The sequence below is a fragment of the Gadus macrocephalus genome, chromosome 8 (assembly GCF_031168955.1).
Source record: "Gadus macrocephalus chromosome 8, ASM3116895v1".
Classification (NCBI taxonomy): Eukaryota; Metazoa; Chordata; class Actinopteri; order Gadiformes; family Gadidae; genus Gadus; species Gadus macrocephalus.
The window spans coordinates 18092186-18114981 of record NC_082389.1 but is presented as its reverse complement, the minus strand read 5'-3'; the positions used below and the strand labels follow the sequence as shown (position 1 = coordinate 18114981).

The window sequence follows — 22796 nt, the reverse complement described above, 5'->3', positions numbered from 1 at the left end:
TAACAATATTATTAATGTTTTTAATAACGCTGATTAACAACAGTGATATACCCAATAGTAAGGTATTAAAATGTTAATAGTGTTACTAATGTCTAAATAATGCTGTTAACGTTGGTAAAAACAGTGGTGTTAATGTGTTTCTAATGCTATTTAGAATGGTAATAACAGTGTTGATCATGTATTCATAATGGTATTTAGAATGGTAATAACAGTGTTGATCATGTATTCATAATGGTATCTAGAATGGTAATAACAGTGTTGATCATGTATTCATAGTGCTGTATAGATTGGTAATAACAGTGTTGATCATGTATTCATAATGCTGTATAGATTGGTAATAACAGTGTTGATCATGTATTCATAATGCTGTATAGATTGGTAATAACAGTGTTGATCATGTATTCATAGTGCTGTATAGATTGGTAATAACAGTGTTGATCATGTATTCATAATGCTGTATAGATTGGTAATAACAGTGTTGATCATGTATTCATAATGCTGTATAGATTGGTAATAACAGTGTTGATCATGATTTAACATAATCCTTACTTGGAGAGGGGGGTCCAGACGTGGTACCAGGCCTGCTGCCGGACCAGCAGGAAGGCCAGGACCTGGAAGGCCAGGCAGGTGAGGATCTGGGTGAGGACCGAGAAGAGCAGCGGGCCCGAGATCAGCCCGGAGGGGGGGCGCTGAGACACCAGCTCCCTCCAGGCCGGGTTCAGGCTCACTGGGGGGGGGGGGGGGGGGAGGAGCCAAGAGCCCGCTGTCAGTTCATTGGTTCAGCCATTTGGTTAGTGAGTCAAAACAGAGTAAGGATTAATAATAGTAGGATGGATGAGTGGATGCATGGCTGACAATTTATGCTCTTTTCTTTCTTTCATTTCAGTCATTTATTTATTTGAAACTTTGATTCAGTGGAATTGAATGAAATGTCCTATAAATAAAGTTGCAAATGCAATATAAATAAAGTTTAAGGGAAGGAAATGTCCTATAAATAAAGTGGAGTTGAATGCTGTACTGTAGTTTAATAATAGTGTTGTGTTAGTCTGTGTTATTTCTTTGATTGCTCTAAACCTCACTTGTAACTTGCTTTGGATTAAAGAGTTTGCGCGGTGGCTGGGTGTATTGTCTAAATGTAAATCTGATAATGATTCAGTCTCATAAAACCTAAATTCCAAGAGTGTTTGCCCTCATGTGGAGGAGGATGGAAGGAATCATCAGTCAATATATTTGTGATATTCGTAAAGTATAGTCTGACCCCAGATCTCGTCATTCTCAATGTTGGGACATCACATGAATGAAGTGGCTCGCTACAGAGGGGCCGTGTGTCGGGGTGGATGTATGTGTTGTTCTCACTAGTGAAGACGATGAGCAGGATGATGGCGATGTCGATGAACAGGAACTGGAAGTCTCCCAGGTTGCTGAGGATCTGCAAAAGGAAAGGACAAATCCAAATGGTAATTAAATTAAATTATACAAACTAGATGAAGTATTCAGTATGTACGTACTTATTTTGTATGCAAGATGTTTATCGCTTCAATAAAGCCTGATTTGTTTTATTCCAAAACCGTGTTGTTCACATCCAATGTGAAATTGGTTTGACGCTGTGACAAATTTGACAATAAAGTGAACAAGCAAAAAATGTTAAATATCAGGACATTTAAAGAAAACACAGAATATCGGTTAAACTGTTTAACGTTCAAACAAGATGTACACATTCTTGGAAGAAGGCTTAAGAACGAGTTACACAAACGCTATTGTTTCGCAAAGTTCCTTCGCCCCCTCCTCTCGCTTGGTTCTCACACCCAGGCTGATTAACCCCCGGTCGGCCGCGGGGAGGGAGATTAATGCGGCTACCTCCCAGGGAGAAATCAATCATTTACATCTAGTCGTTTGGCATCTGATGCTCTAATCCTCTGAGATTCACAGAGGCGACGTTCCCAGCATAGCATCGATATCGGACACTCTTCGAAATTCTAAATATGCACAGGCAAGTTAAGAAAAGCAACCACTGGTCAGTGCCGAATAGCTATATGAATCATAAACCAAAGTAAAACTATTTATTTATTCATTTGTATCAATATGTTTTATCATTGGTAGTCAAGTGCACTGTAGACGGCTACAGATATGTTTTAAACCCCTGTGCTAAATCATTCAAAGAGGATCATTAGCAGACCACAAAGGGCACTATTCCAGACGGGGGGGATAGTGTGGTGGCTAGGCTGTGGGACCCCCACCTGTAGGCCACCAGTCACTGTAGGTCGCTCTAGATAGAAGCCAAGCACATGGTGTACTTACAATAAGAGTATAACAGGGGAATACTGTAGTACTACAGGGTACTGTTTATGTAGTACTACATGGTACTATGTGTGTAGTAATAGATGGTACTGAGTGTGTAGTACTACATGGTACTGTGTGTGTGTAGTACTATGTGGTACTGTGTGTGTAGCACCACGTGGTAGTGTGTGTGTAGCACCACGTGGTACTGTGTGTGTAGCACTATGTGGTACTGTGTGTGTGTAGCACCACGTGGTACTGTGTGTGTAGCACCACGTGGTAGTGTGTGTGTAGCACCACGTGGTACTGTGTGTGTGTAGCACCACGTGGTACTGTGTGTGTAGCACCACGTGGTACTGTGTGTGTAGCACCACGTGGTACTGTGTGTGTAGCACCACGTGGTAGTGTGTGTGTAGCACCACGTGGTGCTGTGTGTGTAGCACCACGTGGTAGTGTGTGTGTAGTACTACGTGGTACTGTGTGTGTAGTACTAGGTGGTACTGTGTGTAGTACTACGTGGTAGTGTGTGTGTAGTACTATGTGGTACTGTGTGTGTGTAGTACTACGTGGTACTGTGTGTGTAGCACTACGTGGTAGTGTGTGTGTAGTACTACGTGGTAGTGTGTGTGTAGTACTATGTGGTACTATGTGTGTGTAGTACTACGTGGTACTGTGTGTGTAGTACTAGGTGGTACTGTGTGTAGTACTACGTGGTAGTGTGTGTGTAGTACTATGTGGTACTGTGTGTGTGTAGTACTACGTGGTACTGTGTGTGTAGTACTAGGTGGTACTGTGTGTAGTACTACGTGGTAGTGTGTGTGTAGTACTATGTGGTACTATGTGTGTGTAGTACTACGTGGTACTGTGTGTGTAGTAAGCACTACGTGGTACTGTGTGTAGCACTACGTGGTACTGTGTGTAGCACTACGTGGTACTGTGTGTGTAGTAATAGATGGTAGTGTGTGTGTAGCACTACGTGGTACTGTGTACTACGTACCGAGTACAGCAGGGTGACACTGACGTACTGGATGATGCTGTACAGGGCCATGAACTTGAAGACGCAGAAGGACGTGATGAGAGCAGCACGGCCCTCCCTGGGAACCAATCAGAAGGCTGCCGTTTAGACCAGGAAGTGTTGTCAGGTCTACAATGATGTCACTTGACGTGATCATTTTTGCCTCCTGTAAATAGGCACCATATTCTTCAAATTAGGATCCCCTATTGGGAGCAGTTTTAGCGTTTCGTGTTTTTGAATAATTTTTCCATTTCTTCTTGCCCAGCCTTCATTATCTAATTGCAACATTTGCAATAAATATACATGGATACATTATGGCAACGTGAGGTGGGTCTTCCCTTCTGATGACGCACATCTACGTATATCTATATCTTTATGCATTAAATGCAAACACATTTCCTTGTATTGGCCGGCCTCTTCTAGGAGCCGTTGTGTGTTAGTCTGCAGTGACGGGCTGTGATGCAGTGTGACGGGGTGTGATGCAGTGTGACGGGGTGTGACGGGGTGTGATGCAGTGTGACGGACTGTGATGCAGTGTGACGGGGTGTGATGCAGTGTGACGGGGTGTGATGCAGTGTGACGGGGTGTGACGGGGTGTGATGCAGTGTGACGGGGTGTGATGCAGTGTGACGGGGTGTGATGCAGTGTGACGGGGTGTGACGGGGTGTGATGCAGTGTGACGGGGTGTGATGCAGTGTGACGGGGTGTGACGGGGTGTGATGCAGTGTGACGGGGTGTGATGCAGTGTGACGGGGTGTGATGCAGTGTGACGGGGTGTGATGCAGTGTGATGGGGTGCGATGGGGTGTGATGCAGTGTGACGGGGTGTGATGCAGTGTGACGGGCTGTGATGCAGTGTGACGGGGTGTGATGCAGTGTGACGGGGTGTGATGCAGTGTGACGGGGTGTGATGCAGTGTGACGGGGTGTGATGCAGTGTGACGGGGTGTGACGGGGTGTGATGCAGTGTGACGGGGTGTGATGCAGTGTGACGGGGTGTGATGCAGTGTGACAGGGTGTGATGCAGTGTGACGGGGTGTGACGGGGTGTGATGCAGTGTGACGGGGTGTGATGCAGTGTGACGGGGTGTGATGCAGTGTGACGGGGTGTGATGCAGTGTGACGGGGTGTGATGCAGTGTGACGGGGTGTGACGGGGTGTGATGCAGTGTGACGGGGTGTGATGCAGTGTGACGGGGTGTGATGCAGTGTGACGGGGTGTGACGGGGTGTGATGCAGTGTGACGGGGTGTGATGCAGTGTGACGGGGTGTGATGCAGTGTGACGGGGTGTGATGCAGTGTGACGGGGTGTGACGGGGTGTGATGGGGTGTGATGCAGTGTGACGGGGTGTGATGCAGTGTGACGGGCTGTGATGCAGTGTGACGGGGTGTGATGCAGTGTGATGCAGTGTGACGGGGTGTGATGCAGTGTGACGGGGTGTGATGCAGTGTGACGGGGTGTGACGGGGTGTGATGGGGTGTGATGCAGTGTGACGGGCTGTGATGCAGTGTGACGGGGTGTGATGCAGTGTGACGGGGTGTGATGCAGTGTGACGGGCTGTGATGCAGTGTGACGGGGTGTGATGCAGTGTGACGGGGTGTGATGCAGTGTGACGGGGTGTGATGCAGTGTGACGGGCTGTGATGCAGTGTGACGGGCTGTGATGCAGTGTGACGGGCTGTGATGCAGTGTGACGGGCTGTGATGAGGTGTGATGAGGTGTGACGGGGTGTGACAGGGTGTGACGGGCTGTGATGAGGTGTGACGGGGTGTGACAGGGTGTGACGGGGTGTGACGGGGTGTGATGGGTGTGATGGGGTGTGACAGGGTGTGACGGGGTGTGACGGGGTGTGACGGGGTGTGACAGGGTGTGACGGGGTGTGACAGGGTGTGACGGGGTGTGACGGGGTGTGACGGGGTGTGATGGGTGTGATGGGTGTGATGGGGGTGATGAGGTGTGATGAGGTGTGATGAGGTGTGATGCAGCCACCTGATGAGGTTTGGGACACAGGAGATGTTGGGGGTGGTGGAGGTGAAGGGAGAGGCCACTGAAGCCTCCAACTCAGACAGAGAGATCCCACTGTGAGCCCTCTTCAACGCCTGAGATAGCACGAGATAGCACGAGATAGCACGAGAGAGAGAGAGAGAGAGAGAGAGAGAGAGAGAGAGAGAGAGAGAGAGAGAGAGAGAGAGAGAGAGAGAGAGAGAGAGAGAGAGATTATATTTTTTGTATGTTTAAGGAATGATGTGAACATGCCAATAAACTGGCTGTTCCATGAGCATTCGGTTACCAATGAAAGTAATCCATACTCACCCCACAGTCATTAGCCCCATCGCCACACATTCCAACGATGTAGCTGAAGAACCAGAAAACAAGACACCACTTTCTAGTGAACCCATTCGAATGACAAATCTCCAAACATTACACTACTAGCATGACAGAAGACTACTGCATGGGTATCAATACACAGATGTACTGAACATGGCATCAGAAGGAGAGACAGGGACTCACTCCACACTCTGAAGGACCTCCACCAGGTGGGTCTTCTGGTCGGGAGCCATGCGGGCGAACACTGTCGCTCTCAGCACAAGCTGGAACAGCGCCCCCGTGTGGACAAAACCATGAGTTACAACACACAATCACAGCGCTGGGATGCAGCAGAAGGTGGGTTTCTTTGGGGGTCTGTTTTTATGCACACACCACAAAGTATACTTAAGCAGCTAAAAAAATGTCATGCTATATAAACAAGAAAGTATAAATTAGGGGAATTATTTAATCAATCAAACATTAATTAAACATTTTTGTGCTAATAATAACAGCAATCAAACATTGATTGGTAAGTAAGCTATCGCATAAATGATGCTGAATGACTGACATGAAAGACTGAATCAATGAACCGATTGATCAGCGCTCACCTTGGGCACTATCTCGGGGAAGTGTTCGGTGATGATGGCGAAGGCTCTGCCGCTCACGGCAAAGTGGAAGTCCTGGGCGTCTCCGTCCAGCAGCCCGCCGCCCAGCCCCTCCTCCAGCCTGGAGTCCTGTGGAGGGAGCTGGAGAAGCAGACAACAACTGCCCACGGTCACCTTCATGGGAGGCAGCTGCAGCTCACCACACCACATCAAAACACGGGCCTGATTCACCCAGCGGCCATCTTGGCTCCATCACCACACCATATCAAAAAACACCTTATTCACCTAGAAGCCATCTTGGCTCCATCACCACACCATATCAAAACACAGGGCTTATGCTGCGATCCATTTGTATGGTACACCAGCCCTACGAGTTGCAAGTGGGGAAATCTTCCAGCTTTCTTGCGGCATTTCACGGAGGAACGCCCCCTTTTGGTCGGTCCCACACAGGATTCTTAGAGTACACCGAGTTCAGTAAGGCCGACCGTACGATAAACTACAAAAAACAAACATTTTGTAATTCCCAATAACAACGAAGGCGGCCATGTATACTGACGTCAAGACGCACAAGACGGAGGAGCTCTCAATTATACCAGTAATAAGAGTTTCCAACATGGAAATTGTTTAATTAATCAATTATCGTTTTTATTATACATTTTTAACAAGTTGGAGGTTGTTTTTTTCAGGGTTCAGAGTTTAAGCATTAACCCAGATGGGTCCAAGACCGCGGCTAGGAGACTGGACCAGTTGGAAAGTGACTTATATCTATGTTTTTAGTAATCAATCAGATGCTTTTATCCAAGGTATCACTGAATGTTAGATACATGTTGTTAAGGAGCAGGTATCTCGCTCAAGGATGCCTGACAGTACGCTGCAGATCAGGGTTTCAAACCCTGTGAGAACTCTGTGAGTCAAATACACAAATCTGTCATTGATCTCTGTGATCTTCCTTGGTCCAAAACTGTGTTCATAAGCTATGGTTCATCAAAGTATGAAGTAGCAATTCATCCAATTCCTACAGGAACTGCCAAATCTACCGGCTCATGTTGCCATACCTTGGTCTTGCTTGGTCCTAGCTGGTGGTCCTTGCTGGTGCCGGGGTCTGGGTTCTCTGTGTAGCACCACATGATGCTGGCTGGTTGGACATCTTTAGGGGGCGTTGCCTCTGCGATGATGACCCTGTCCCGGGGACGGATCATCCCACAGTCCCGGGCCACTGATATAGCCGTCAGCATGTTGTCCCCTGAACCACGGGGTGGGAAGAGTTTGAGTTTAGTTCAACACTGAACAGAGTCAGACAACATCACACACATATACAAAGAGAGGGTCAAGAACATGAGATTCACAAAGGGCCTCTCCATTTGATGTTAGCTCTGTATCCAAACACTATCAGACATGTAGGGTGTTACATTTTTTGCAAATATGCCTTACATCCCACAGAATCAATGTTGGCTAACCACTACTGAATAGGCTCGACCCACTCCGTGTTTAATAACAACGGTTTTATACAGAGCTGTATAGACTGGGTGTAATAGCTGTCATCTCACCATAAAGCTCTGTAATTGATGTTGGAAATGTGTGGTTAAATCTCAAGAGGGGAGGGCCAAATCGGCCAGGGTACATGAAAGAACGCATCCTGAGGCATTGAGGATCAATCTCTGATGGTACAATACATGGTGCACATCATTTTGAACAGTACCACTGTGAACTATACAATTCTTGCATATGAGGTTCATCTGACCTGTGACCATCAACGTGCGGATATCAGCCCTCTGTAAGTCCTGCAGGACTCCAGCAGACTCAGACTTCAGCTTGTTCTGCATGATGATCAGCCCCAGGAAGTCCATGTTGGTCTCTATCTGGTCCCTGGGAGCCACATGGGACACACAATCACCCCCCTGTCACACGATGGGTCACACACATGGTTACATATTTCATACGCATACGGTTCATTTGTAATGCTCCCGATTTTGTATAATTATATTTACTTCTGTTTTGTCTGAACAGCTTCCTCTTTTCAAAGGGACTTGAACTCAGATCCCTCTCGTTAAAGGGGTTATATCCTGTTTTTTCGACTTTTCCCTTTGCTTCAGACTGTATATGACGTATGTATACATGTTTGACGTCTGCTAAAGTAGGAAGTCTGAGCCAGGGGGAGCAGTCGGCCCTACAGAGAACGCCCCTCAGCGCGTCTAATAGCTTGTTGGCGCTCAAACTTTACTTCTGTAACAGTGTGACGTCAGACAGTGCAGTGGGCGGTGCTGAAGTGCAGAAGTCGTGCATAAAATTAAACCCCGAATTTGCGACACACGAGCAAAGCGTTCGACCAATCACAACAGAGTGGGAGTTCTTGTCAGGGTGTGTGTGTTTCCCTGGTTTTCCCTCCTGTGTTGATTACTGTTCCCTCCCCTAATGTGTCTCAGCTGTTGCTCGTTGTGTTTGTTATTTAAGCCCTCGTCTTTCCTTTGTTCCTCGTGCTGTCATTGTGGTTTATCGTGGTTTGCTGTGGTTAGTGTTGGTGGTTAGTCTTGCGTGTGCCGTGTTGCCTGTCGTCTTCCGAGTTCCCTGTAGTCTCCCGAGTTCCGAGTTGTCTCCCGAGTTCCCTGATTCCTGTGCCTTAGCCTTTAGGCTTGAATAAAGTGCCGTTTCCTGAAACCGTCTGCGTTTGGGTCCTACCTGCCTGCATGCACCCGCAGTTCATTAACAGAATGACAGCACCACTATGGGACCCAGCGGACGCTCAATTTGACCGTAAGTTGGAGGATTTAGTAGCCAAAACAAGGAAGACAATGGAGCGCTGTAAGGGTTGGGGGTGCCACCCGGTTCCTCCTGGTACTCTAGCTTCCGCATTGACTCCGGTCCCCGAGCCCTGTCCGGTTCCTCACCCCACTCCTAGCCTTCCAGTGGGGGACCGGCCTCTTCGCCTGCTTGAGGTGGTCCGCCCTCCGCTCCTGCCTGAGGGGGCCCGCCCCCTGCTCCTTCCAGAGGGGGACCGGCCTCTGCTCCTGCCGGAGGGGGTCCGCCCTCCAGACCGTCCAGGGGAGGCACGCTCCCCGCTCCTGCCTGTGGGGGCCCTCCTCCACTCCTTCCCGAGGGGGGTTCCCCTTCAAGGCCTTCCACCGGAGGGGACCCGCCCTCTGCCTGGCCTTCCACCAGAGGGGACCCGCCCTCTACCCTGTCCACCGGAGGGGACCCGCCCCCTACCTGGCCTGCCACCAGAGGGGACCCGCCCTCTGCCTGGCCCTCCTCCTGAGGGGACCCGCCCTCTGCCTGGCCCTCCTCCTGAGGGGACCCGCCCTCTGCCTGGCCCGCCTCCTGAGGGGACCCGCCCTCTACCTGGCCCGCCTCCTGAGGGGACCCGCCCTCTACCTGGCCTGCCTCCTGAGGGGACCCGCCCTCTACCTGGCCTGCCTCCTGAGGGGACCCGCCCTCTACCTGGCCTGCCTCCTGAGGGGACCCGCCCTCTACCTGGCCTTCCTCTTGAGGGGACCCGCCCTCTACCTCGCCTTCGCCGGCCTCCTGAAGGGTTCCGCCTTCACCGCTGCCGGCCTTCTGAGGGGGTTCTGCGCCACTGCAGGTCTCCTGAGGGACTGAGCCCTCATCGTCCTTGCCGCCGGCCTCCGGAAGGGTTCCGCCTCCACTCTGCCTCTGCTTGCCCCCCAGGCCGTCCGCCTGAGGCTCCCTGCCATGCCCTGGGGCAGTTTTCTGGCCGCCCGCTTGACGTCCCTCGGCTCTGCCCCAGTCCATTTATTTTTTTTTGATTCCCCCCTCCTGGCGCCCCTCCACCCACCCGTTTTGGGTTTGACTTTCTTTGTTTTTTTTGCTTGTCGTGGGTCGCCTGGGAGTCGACCCTTAAGGGGGGGGTACTGTCAGGGTGTGTGTGTTTCCCTGGTTTTCCCTCCTGTGTTGATTACTGTTCCCTCCCCTAATGTGTCTCAGCTGTTGCTCGTTGTGTTTGTTATTTAAGCCCTCGTCTTTCCTTTGTTCCTCGTGCTGTCATTGTGGTTTATCGTGGTTTGCTGTGGTTAGTGTTGGTGGTTAGTCTTGCGTGTGCCGTGTTGCCTGTCGTCTTCCGAGTTCCCTGTAGTCTCCCGAGTTCCGAGTTGTCTCCCGAGTTCCCTGATTCCTGTGCCTTAGCCTTTAGGCTTGAATAAAGTGCCGTTTCCTGAAACCGTCTGCGTTTGGGTCCTACCTGCCTGCATGCACCCGCAGTTCATTAACAGTTCTGACCAATCACAGCAGACTGGGCACCTCGGGAGGGGGGCCTTAAAGCGACATGATACAAAACACAGCTGCTGAAAAGATGCTGAAATTGGTTTTGCAGAAATAAACTGTGTGAGAATAATAAGGGGTATTGTTTACATACAGGCATGTTACCCTATTCTAGAAGTACCCACAAATGCAATTATTAACCCTAAAAAAGCATGACATGGGATCTTTAAGGAGCGGGTAGGGGTCCACAGGTAGACTGTGGATCTTTGGGGTTCAAACCCACAACCTTCAACTGGACGTGGACAGTTGAAGGTACTGGCATTGATTTAATCAGTGTCTGCTGAATTCATTCATTTGTTAGTTAGTTGGTACTCATTTGTTGGTCAGTTAGTATTAATTTGTTAGTTAGTTGGTATCAATTTGTAAGTTAGTTGGTATTCATGTATTGGTTAGTTGGTATTCATGTGTTGGTTAGTTGTTATTCATGTTAGTTGGTATTCATGTGTTGGTTAGCTGGTATTCATGTGTTGGTTAGTTGGTATTCATGTGTTGGTTGGTATTCATGTGTTGGTTAGTTGGTATTCATGTGTTGGTTAGCTGGTATTCATGTGTTGGTTAGTTGGTATTCATGTGTTAGTTGGTATTCATGTGTTGGTTAGTTGGTATTCATGTGTTGGTTAGTTGTTATTCATGTGTTAGTTGGTATTCATGTGTTGGTTAGCTGGTATTCATGTGTTGGTTAGTTGTTATTCATGTGTTAGTTGGTATTCATGTGTTGGTTAGCTGGTATTCATGTGTTGGTTAGTTGTTATTCATGTTAGTTGGTATTCATGTGTTGGTTAGCTGGTATTCATGTGTTGGTTAGTTGTTATTCATGTGTTAGTTGGTATTCCTGGGCTGTGCTGGTTTGTCTGACCTGTTGAGGTTCTGCACCCTGTGCCAGGAGAGCTTGGGCTCCAGCTGGCGGTGGGCCAGGGCGATGACCCTGAAGCCCTTCCTGGTGTAGGCCTCCAGAGTCTCCCCGAAGCTCTCCGGAACTGCACGCCACGGGGAACACAAGAGATTAACAACCAAACCACAACAACGCCAAACAATGTGCTCATTTTAGAGGCCTTTGATCCAGACATCTGCTTCAAAGGCAGAGAGACAGAAGGAGGTTTAATCGGGATTTTAAGTGACAGATGACTGAGGGATATCAGTATCCAACGATGGCGTGAAATAACCCCAAGATATAAACAACCACGTCTTTTGCTCGATTTAGTAATACAAAACAAAGACATGTCATCCCATGTAGCCGCCTTATATGTGAACAGAAAAACGTTGCCTCAACATCAGCCGATCAATTGATAAGATAAGAATATATCGCCACCTGTAGAGGCCTAAAGTAGCTTATGAACATCGATATGGATGAGGAATGTGAAGTGTGTCCAGCCTAGAAGCCTCAGGTCCAGTCCTAGATGGACCCTGGTGGGCGGCCCCCCGTCGGTAGCCCACCTGAGTCCTCCGTGCAGAGCTTGGCCACCACCTCTGGCGCCCCCTTCAGGTAGGAGTCCATGTGTTTCTCGCCCAGCCGCCGCACCACCACGCTCATCCTCTGCAGCGCCGACGAGAAGGGGAACTGACGCACGATGCCCACCTCGTAGCGCTGGGGGACACAGGGCGGACCCCTCAAGGCGGGGCCCATCAGAGCACGGGGGCCCCGCACTTTGGACCGGTCACACGGGGACTCAGCGGTAAACAAAAGGTAGAAAATAAGGATTTAACTCACCGAAAGCTCAGACAGCTCCTGGAACGAAGGGCAGAAGGATTCATTAATGAATCATTCTGTACTCAAAAGAATATTCACTGGTTGTCTTTTGTTAATATTTGTCATTCATGTAGATAGAATAGACGTTTGTCTATAATACCCTGCCCAGAGTGGGCAGGCGGGTCGGTGGGAGGCTGAAGCCCCTGGTACCATGGTCTCGGAGAGGGTGAAGTTCTGCTGGGCCTCAGACACCAGGTGCTTGGGGGGTCGGACCACCGTGGGCATGATGGGGTTATGGAGCGCCGTCTCCTCCTCCGTGGGCTCCTCTAGGGTCTAAGAGGAACGACCGTTGGTGTCAATCATTATGGACTTCTATACGTTATCTGTGTCCGAGCACTGTGATAGCAAACCGATCTAGAACGTAGCGGGAATGTTAAACGTTACCGTCTCTCTGCTGCCGAATATTTCGTACCAACTACTGGACTGACTGAATAAATATAAAACGGAATAAATGTGTGTCGCCACTAACGTTAAACAGACAAGGATACGAGTTATAAAACCTTCACGAGAATAGAACATGTCGCGCCCAAAAAATGATCAGATAATATTAATAATGCAACAACAATAATAGAGTGGTTGTTTTGACCATGACTACGACTCCCTGTCTTGATGTCTCTACGTTCGGACTGTCTTAAGTGTCATGAATCAACCTGTCGTCTAAAAGGCCGTTCTAGCGTCACATGACCCACCCATCCGGTGACGCTGAACATCTTGAGGTCCAGGGGATCTCCGGACAGCTCTCCGTTGATGTTGGTCAGCGAGTGGCAGGACGCCATGCACACCACAAAGGGCGTGAACACCAAGCTCTCCTTCGACGGGTCGAACTCGGCCGGGGAAAACCTGCGGCGGGCGACGGAGGAAAAAGGCGTGCGGTCAACAAGAAAAAGGTTTTTCGTATGAAGCTGCTCGAGAGAAACGCCGTCGCCATGGGAGACACATCTCTGCGAGCACAGGGAGATGTATGCAGGACACGGGAGGAGCGAGGAGGTGCGCTTGATTTCGGTCAGGGTCGGACCGGCAACAGCAGAGGACGGAGTCATTCATTGAGAGAGGAACATCAAGAGGAAGCATGTGTTTACAGACTCTCACTCCCTGACTGGTCAGCAGTCCAGTGGTAGTGTGCACACCTGCCGGTGTGCACACTACCACTGGACTGCTGACCAGTCAGGGAGTGAGAGTCTGTACACACATGCGCTCTCAGAGGGAGGCGCTGACCTGCCGTGCTCCGCTCTCTGAACGCCCCACAGGTCCAGGCCGTCCTCCGTCAGCGTCCCCGTCTGTGGAGACACGGGGCCACAGCCGTCAGGTTAGAGCCTATAGGCTGTGGGGTTTGGTTTGGAAGTAAGAGGGGGCGGATGTTTCTGGTTGTTGTTTTGGCCCTCGAGCTATTTCCTTTTGTTATTATTTTGTGGCTGTGCTTCGTACAGTTGGGATCAAATAAACCCTTTCCTTGAATGGTGCCCGGTTGTGAAGTGTCATTTCAATCCATTGTCTGCTGGGTTACCTCCCTACCACGTCTATGAATTAAGGGTCGTAGCAACCAGCTACAGTCACCGTTCAATAGACAACAGCTACAGCTGAGTCAACCGGACTGCAGACCCCACGTCGGGAAAAGCTGTGTGTGGGGTGTCGAAACCCACTGGAAAACACCATGTTTTAGTTTGGCCAGATGGATTTATCATACGTGCTCCACGGAGCAGTGGGAGTTGTCTATGAACACCATCAAAAGTATTTTATAATATTTGAAGATCATCATACAGAACTATTCCCTAATCTATAAGCCTTGGCCCACTGGAGGGAGGAGCCCCCCTTCCGTCTCTTGGTTTGGGGGGGGGGTCTCCTAGCCCTTTAGCAGGCTTAGTGTTTGAGGGCGCGTCCTATAGTATGGCCCAGTGAAGAGTTTTTTTTTTTTTCACTGGGATTTAGGGCTATCCAAATAAAATGCCTTACTTTAAATCCCTCGACCTGGCTTCCAATTCGAACCTCCAAACCAGTGCAGCCGTAGCCATGACAACGGGCTGACCTTGTCGAAGCAGACCAGGTTGAGCTGCCCACACATGTTGATCCTCTGGGGGCTGATGCAGAAGATGCCGAGGCGCTTCAGGCGCCGCTGGGCGTAGACCACGCCCGCCGTCATGGCGGCCGGCAGGGCGGGGGGGACCGTGATGGTGATGATGTCCAGGGACTCGATGACGATGGTTTTGGCGGGAACCTGGAGAGAAGAAGAGCAGAGTGAAAAGACACGCGACGTGCGGGAGATGGATCCCTCACGCTGTCATCAGGTACGATTCATTCAGCAGGGGCTTGGATCCCATGACTGAGCAGGTTGGGGCTCGGACATCTTGCTCGTGGAGGCCTGCGAGTCGACTGCTACTACGACTGAGTAGACTGCTACTACTACTGAGTAGACTGTGGACTTCGGCCGATCGGACCCTGCCTCCAACACCCTGGCCGATACTACACTATACACTAGTTTATGACGTGTTAACGCGGAGTGATAAAGCAATAGCAATCATCATCTTCGAGGCATACAGAGAAGGACATCAAAAGCAATATCTTTCCGATGGGCCAAAAGCTATACGTGGCTCCAACTACCTGGTTGATGACGCTGAGCACGATGGTGTAGATGAACCCGATCATGGCCACGCCCACCAGGCACAGCAGGAAGAGGTAGGCGTCGCGGTAGAGCTTGAAGTCCGTGGGCTTGGGGTGCAGGATGGAGCACACCAGCTGGCCCTTCTCTGTGTTGAAGCCTGAGGGAGGTGGAGGGCCAGCCGGTCACTTATGTTTTTAGTGTTCAGAGCCCCCGGTGCTTTTGTAGCCACAAAGTAAAGAAATAGAACAGCTAGCATTGTCACTCGTCCTGTTGGCCGTCTTTTCACACCCTTTTTTTTATTTATAATCGTTTTTGTTCTGTTTTAAAGACTATATTTTGGATAGTCTTGACAATCCTACAGGACTTTGGCTAGGTTGACGGGGCATGGATACATTTTAGCTAAATAGTAATGACTTGTCACCAAGCCAAAACAAACAATTCAAACAACTTATGTCAGCAGAATCTTTTCCTGATTGCAGTATAACTTCCTCCACAGATAGTGGAAACCACATCTCCTGTTATCTACCCATCTAGTAGGTGGAAGAAAGAGGGAGCGACATGACCCCTGGCCCTAGTGGGTGCAGCCAGCCAGGGTTCCTCACCGGTGGTGACCACCACAGCCTTGACCAGCTGGCCGGTGTAGAAGCGGCTCTGTATGACCTGGGTGCCACAGAACAGGGTGTGTCTCTTGTGCTCCTCTGTGCTGTAGGTGGAGGCCCCCTCCGACCCGGAGCTGGGAAGGGCCGTCTTGGTGACGGGCACACTCTCACCTGGTGGAGGAAAGCAGCAACGAGATAGGATGTGAAGTTTTAATAACTGCTTTAAAATGTTTGGTTTCCTTTTTTTTTTTTTTTTTTTTTTATGTTTTCCATGAACACTCGTACTTTTAACAGTTTTCTGCTGTGCTAACATAATTGCACAAGGGTTTTCTTATCATCAATTATCGTTTAAACACAAGTAGCTAAACAATGTACCATTAGAACACAGTAGATGGTTGATGGTCACTGGAAATGGGCCTCAGTACACCTATGTAGATATTCCATTAAAAACCCTACAATAGTCATTTACCAAATTAACAATGTCTGGAATGTATTTCTGATTCATATAATGTTATATTCATTGAAAAAAAACGGTGCTTTTCTTTCAAAAACAGGGACATTTCAAAGTGACCCCAAACTTTCGAACGGTAGTGAACATACACACATATATAAATTGTTACTTTATTATTCTTTTTTTTTAATGTAATAAGATAGATAATATAATAGGTATGCTGACCTGTCAGCATGCTCTCGTTGACTATGCTGGTTCCTGACACTAGCACAGCATCGCAGGGCATGATCATCCCATTGGCTGGGATGACGATGACATCACCAGGGACCAGCTCTGTGGACATGGCCTCCTCCAATTCTGGGACGAAAACCACAAAAAGGTCCCGGACTCTTGAGTCGATAAGACATTCACTCCAGTGTTCATTTCAGCCCAAATAGGGTTGATTAAAAAATGTTTTATCTGCTTTTAAAACGGTTAGATTCTTCTGAAGGCGTATTTGTGGACCCCAGACTTTGTCGGGGGGGTCGGTAGTCAAGCTGAGAGGGTGTAGACACGCTCAAGGAGCAGCAGGGTTCTTTCATAGCTCCTGATGTTATATTCAGAGTGTAAAATATACATATTCCCCTGTACATAGTTTGGTCTGGGACGATAATATCTGCCCATTGTGCACTAATCTGTGGATCATCTGGACTATACTGCTGCAACTCGTTGTTCCCAATAATATATATTCCATAAATGAATACCCTAAACGTGTTTTTTTCATTATAGCAGAGCTGTGTTGTTATTGACTAGGGTCACTGGAACTCTGTAAGGGTCAAAGTGGGGTCACACTCTGGAAAAGGTTGGGACAGTCTGCTGTCATCTATTATTTTAATAAAATTGATGAAGTTTCTCTTTCAACCAACTGCCCTATCAGTTTTATTTATTTATCTATTTTTCTATTTTTTTTTTAATTTCATTATGTTGCTTTTGGCAAATATTGTACCTTGAATTATTAAAAAGCTTCTCATCAGAGAAGCTGGGATGTATAGCATACCTTTATCCCCTCTGCAGACGGTCACACGGACCACACTGTGGGCCGCCACCATGTTGTGAAGCATGACGTATTGCTGGGAAAGCGGAGAAAGCCATGTGTTCAATACATTCTCAGTCAAACAACAGACGTCGGCCACTTGGCTTAAAGCTTGTCTTGAGTGGTGGTTTTCTATTGGCTGCACACCGTACTCCATTTAGAAAAATGTAACCGTTTCCGGGTTGCAAAAGTGTTCAATGTATTTGATAAAAATATATATATCCTTGTTTAAAAAAGGTCATGACGACATTGTGTGTTTAGCCCATTTTCGAGGAAATAAATGTGCCTGGTTTGAACTGTATAAAAGTATATATCAATACCAAAGTTACACTACAAATAATAATTCCCATTGGACAAAAGCTTGTTTTTTATGTAAAATTAGTAAATACCAAACTGACCTTCTTGATAGTATACAGTGAGGTGGCTATGGATATCACAGACATGAAGACTATGGCCGAAGCGTAGTAGTAATAAGAATCAAAGCTCCACAGAATCACACTGAAGAGCTGGAAGATGTAGAACGGATTCAACACCTAGAGAGAGCGAGAGAGAGAGAGAGAGCGAGAGCGAGAGCGAGAGCGAGAGCGAGAGATTATGTTTTCAGTGAGTATTTATATTAGAGAAGAGAAGTACAGCTTTAATTCTCAACGCACCTCTTTGATGAGAAGTTCAAATAAAGACGGAACTCTGACGGCAATTTCATTCTCCTCAAAAAACAACCTCCTGTCAAAAGTTTAAAAAAATTAAGATGAACCAATTATTCAAGATAAATCTGTAAATAATCAATTGAATGGATGTTTTCATAGAGAGGTGTATGTTGGAATGAGCAGTAATATTTGGAATAGCATATGGTAGTATTGTTGCTGAAGTAGTCTGCCCAACGACAGTGGACAGAAAAACAAATACATGAAGCCAGAGTATGAGTATGTGTGTTGGTGGAGTGGGTTGATGAATGTGTGCACGTGTGTGTTTATGGGTTTCTGTAGGCTGAGATGGAATGAAGGGATGGGGGTCAAATGGAAAGCAACACACAAAAGAGCGGGAAGATTGGAGTCTTCGTCTGTCCTATGGGGTGTGTGTGTGTGACTGTGTGTGTGTGTGTGTGTGTGTGTGTGTGTGTGTGTGTGTGTGTGTGTGTGTGTGTGTGTGTGTGTGTGTGTGTGTGTGTGTGTGTGTGTGTGTGTGTGTGTTTCCATGCTAATTTGTAGATGTACATCCATACATACCTATAGGCCTGCAAGTGCTTACTGGGCCCTGAGCTGAGTTCAGAGTGAATACCAGCACAGCTCACTTTCATATCCTCCAAACCTCTGTAAAATACACACACACACACACACACACACACACACACACACACACACACAGTATTCAGTATTCATTCATTCAATATTTGAATTCATCTTTATGGCAGTCGCATGCATGAGGGTCACTATTGAGCCCTTATGAATACAGCCAGTGATAAGCCACTCCACTGTGTGGTCCCCCCCTATTGAATTCATGAATAAACAAAGCACATTCAGTGTATATATTGAGGTTGTTCAGCGGCACGCTTACTTGTACGTTTCAAAGTTCTGTATGTCATCACTCCAGTAGTACTTGGTACTGTGGTGACTGAAGAAATGGACCTGAGCAGAACCAGAGGGGAGCAGAGATGAACTGTTGGACATTTACAGAGAAGCCATAATGGATGTCTTTGTCCAACGTCCTTATTGATGAATGATCAAAATGTCAGTAAATCTGTTGTGATGGCGATATAAATAGTATTGGACACAGTTAGGGTTCACTGAAATCCTTGATAAAAACTATAAAAGTACATACTGAAATTATATTAAACTTAAAATACCTTCAAATACAGCTACATTTTTTTTGCATATGTTTATAAAATGCCTTTTGTAGAATGTCATGAATTAATAGGTTTATATGATATCTATACCATTATAATAACAGTATTTTGACCTCAACATAGTAACAGGATTGCACCAGGAACGGCTAGCCGTGTTGAGCAGGTACCGGTACAAGCTGGTTGTGGGGGAACATCCCGCAGCAGTCGCCCTGCTCAGTGGACAGACTGGGGGCCCCTTCTCCGTTAGAGAGGCCGTCCCCGGCGCACGGAGGCACCGCGTCAAAGGGCCTCTTCCCCGGGGCCAGCATCACGTGCACTGTGACCCGGAACCACTGCCTGAACTCATCCTGTGGGGACGACACAGAACCATCGACTGACGGGCATTCATTGTTTTTGGTCTTAAATTAAACATGAACAGAGTTGTGGGTGAAGTTAAGCTAATTTATGTGACGATATTGTCAATTGTTTTATCATATTTACTCGATCCTACTTTTAGCATACGATTTTATCCAAGTCGACAATCAACGTTGGGAACACTAAAATCATACTAACGAGTTGGAGTGACGAACATTCATGTGTTACATGAGCAGGTTCCTCAAAAGCATGAGTGCTATCGGCATCCGGGACGCAAGGTCTCATTATTGTATTAGTACTCAAGTTGTTCAGCAACAAAGTGCGCTCTAAGGAGAATTTATTTAACTTTGTATATCTCATTCTACTTCCTACATGTTCTACTTTGTACAACTCATTCAACTCCCTACAACACGTTCTACTTTCTACAAGGATTCTACTTGCTACAACACGTTCTACTTTCTACAAGGATTCTACTTGCTACAACACGTTCTACTTTCTACAAGGATTCTACTTCCTACAACATGTTCTACTTTCTACAAGGATTCTACTTTCTACAACATGTTCTACTTTCTACAAGGATTCTACTTGCTACAACATGTTCTACTTTCTACAAGGATTCTACTTTCTACAACATGTTCTACTTTCTACAAGGATTCTACTTTCTACAACATGTTCTACTTTCTACAAAGATTCTACTTTCTACAACATGTTCTACTTTCTACAAAGATTCTACTTTCTACAACATGTTCTACTTTCTACAAGGATTCTACTCCCTACAACACGTTCTACTTTCTACAAGGATTCTACTCCCTACAACACGTTCTACTTTCTACAAGGATTCTACTTCCTACAACATGTTCTACTTTCTACAAGGATTCTACTTTCTACAACATGTTCTACTTTCTACAAGGATTCTACTTCCTACAACACGTTCTACTTTCTACAAGGATTCTACTTCCTACAACACGTTCTACTTTCTACAAGGATTCTACTTCCTACAACATGTTCTACTTTCTACAAGGATTCTACTTGCTACAACATGTTCTACTTTCTACAAGGATTCTACTTGCTACAACATGTTCTACTTTCTACAAGGATTCTACTTTCTACAACATGTTCTACTTTCTACAAAGATTCTACTTTCTACAACATGTTCTACTTTCTACAAAGATTCTACTTTCTACAACATGTTCTACTTTCTACAAGGATTCTACTTGCTACAACACGTTCTACTTTCTACAAGGATTCTACTCCCTACAACACGTTCTACTTTCTACCTTCCACCCCGGTGTGGCTGAGGGCTCTCAGAGGCCTACATTGGCACGGCGATGAGGGGGCAACGTGCGGGGACCCACCGTGGCCCGCAGCAGCAGGGTGCGGGCGTCTCTGAGGGCGGAGGCGTCGCAGGTGGCCTTCACCCTCCACTCAGGCAGCCAGTAGAGCAGCAGCAGGAGCAGCCCCCCCGAAGCCGCCGCCGCCAACCCCACCAGGACCCTCTTCCACACGCACGGCCGGTACCCCCACACCTCCTGCCAACCCAGTGTCACAGTGCTCCAGGGTTATGGCGAGGCCTTCAATCACTGTGACTCTGAGTCATGAATCATGCACTGGCAAAGGCTGAATTCGTCGATTATCAATCAATCAATCCTTTGTTTAACCAGGTAGAAATTCACAGTGTGTCCGTGGATACCTATTGTTATTCATAACTATAACTGAATTATGAATCGCTTACTTATGTGTATGATCGTTTTCCAAACCATGCTCTATAAATGATCAAATATATAAATGTAACAAGTTGTAAACTAAATGATTAGTCTATAGTAGGCCAGACTAAATAGGTGTTAAAGGATTCAAAGAAAATGTCACCATCTCATCCTCCTGGCCCTGGTTGATGAGCTTCACCTCCGACGTCACCATTCCAACAGAGAAACCACGGCTACACACAGAACAAGAGCAGTGTTGAATGATCGCATCTTCGTTTGATCAAGTCATGGTGAATATATCACTCCTGATCAGACAAGGAGGTTCTTGACCAGGTGTCGATAGGCCAACTTTACTACTTAGGAGAGCAATAAACGCTGTGTTATTTAGTTGCTGATTAAATAACACATTTGATAAGGTAAATCGTGTGACCATCAGAAAGTGGGTGCACGATCTGGTCAGCTTTCTGCAGCTTAAATCATTACTGATGGATTCCCTTTCAACGGTGGTCAACAAATCCGTAAGCAAAGTCATAAACCCTGAGTGCAGCTGAGCAGGCTGGAGCCAAAGTCCGAACCCCCGTCGCCATCTGCATGATAACTTGTTGCTTGGGAATGCAGCATGAGGCGCTTATAAAAGAGGCTCTAACCGAGACACTTTCTATATCGACAGGTCGGACACTGTGCCTCTCATTGTATTTATGAATAACATTTTCTATAAAAACACGAGAAGAAAATTATTCAAGAGTTATTACTTGTTACATATTGCATTGTACCAGTAGGCCTATCATAACATGGGATTTGGTTATTTAACGATAGGATTCGGACAATGTTGTAAACAGTGTTAATCATTAAAAGGAGATCATTGTTTGTGTGTTGTGATATAGGTCAGGAGAACATAGGACAAGGGGAAAGACTCGCTGAGGTTCTGGGTTCGAGTCCCCAGCATGTCTCTGTTGATCGTGAAGCTGCATCCCGTACTATAAACTGAGATGCACCTCAGGTTGTCTCATATTTAAATGTCATTTACTTTTTAAAAACGAACCTTTAATAACTTGAATTGAAATGGTTAAGGCTATGCGTTTAGGCTATGGTCGCAATATTCGGTATCACTGCTTGACTAAACAAGTTTATACGATATGTTGGTATAAAACAACTTTGTCAAAGAGTATAAATGAAAATGGAGATAAAACGTGCAAAGGAAAAGTGTGTGCAGCCCGTTTGCACAACGATCGAAACCTCAAATCTGTGCCAGTCTTCTGGATGCATTAGACCATCGAGTCTAACTCGAGTCCTTTTGAGTTCACCCGCTTATATATTTACCTCTGGCGAGTTCACCTGTGTGTAGAGCACATCATGCATGAGCCGCTCCAACAGGGCTATTCAACTTACCAATTATTTCCCTGAACATGCAAAACAGTGCATTGCAAGAATGATGGTTTCCCGCGCCCGTCAGATATCTATCAACATGATCCAACGCGGGCCCAATATTGATGTGCAGTATGATATTCCACGCGGCTTGCAGACCATGCGAGACCCGCTCCGCTCCAACCACTCACCATTCACAACCACTGACGAGGAAGTGGACAACAGGATGTGAGGTCATTGGGGGACACGCTTTTTCTAATTTTAAGATATGAAAGGTTTTATCCTTTTATTGTCGAGTAAGACTGGAAAGTATGGGAGAGAGAAGACATGCAGCAAAGGACGAAGGGCAGGAATCGAACCGGGATCGATGCTATCAGGACTTCGACTTAATGGTACGCGCTGGTGCCCCTTGGGGGACACCCTTTGGCGCATTCCTGATAACTTGCCAAGAACGACGAGAACACGGTGTACAGCCCACTCAACTTATACCACATTTAACTGGGATGAGTTCCGAAAAATACTTTCAAAATATTTTCACTTATGACATGCACAAAAAAAAGACGCAACAGTGGTATTGACAGAATTTATTATTTC

At 47.0% G+C, this 22796-nt stretch overlaps 1 protein-coding gene across 2 annotated transcripts in view; it reads right to left on the bottom strand.

The window, feature by feature from the left end:
• The window catches only part of LOC132463479 (polyamine-transporting ATPase 13A3-like), a 27594-nt gene extending 4834 nt beyond the window's left edge, over positions 1-22760 (bottom strand). For both annotated transcript variants that reach the window (XM_060059696.1, XM_060059697.1), the window contains exons 1-28: positions 22227-22760; positions 21001-21070; positions 20490-20663; positions 18948-19127; positions 18492-18562; positions 18164-18247; positions 17591-17660; positions 17336-17470; positions 16902-16974; positions 16091-16222; positions 15418-15585; positions 14815-14972; positions 14243-14431; positions 13435-13496; positions 12909-13059; positions 12370-12492; positions 12181-12198; positions 11907-12057; positions 11329-11449; positions 7942-8066; positions 7256-7443; positions 6204-6341; positions 5800-5879; positions 5602-5644; positions 5278-5387; positions 3275-3371; positions 1357-1429; positions 550-727 (exon numbers count right to left, since the gene is read on the bottom strand). In XM_060059696.1, the coding sequence (XP_059915679.1) occupies positions 550-727; positions 1357-1429; positions 3275-3371; positions 5278-5387; positions 5602-5644; positions 5800-5879; positions 6204-6341; positions 7256-7443; positions 7942-8066; positions 11329-11449; positions 11907-12057; positions 12181-12198; positions 12370-12492; positions 12909-13059; positions 13435-13496; positions 14243-14431; positions 14815-14972; positions 15418-15585; positions 16091-16222; positions 16902-16974; positions 17336-17470; positions 17591-17660; positions 18164-18247; positions 18492-18562; positions 18948-19127; positions 20490-20663; positions 21001-21051 (3143 nt within the window). In that variant the 5' untranslated portion in view covers positions 21052-21070; positions 22227-22760. The remainder of the gene's footprint in view (positions 1-549; positions 728-1356; positions 1430-3274; positions 3372-5277; positions 5388-5601; positions 5645-5799; positions 5880-6203; positions 6342-7255; positions 7444-7941; positions 8067-11328; positions 11450-11906; positions 12058-12180; positions 12199-12369; positions 12493-12908; positions 13060-13434; positions 13497-14242; positions 14432-14814; positions 14973-15417; positions 15586-16090; positions 16223-16901; positions 16975-17335; positions 17471-17590; positions 17661-18163; positions 18248-18491; positions 18563-18947; positions 19128-20489; positions 20664-21000; positions 21071-22226) is intronic.
• Positions 22761-22796: the final 36 nt, after the last annotated feature.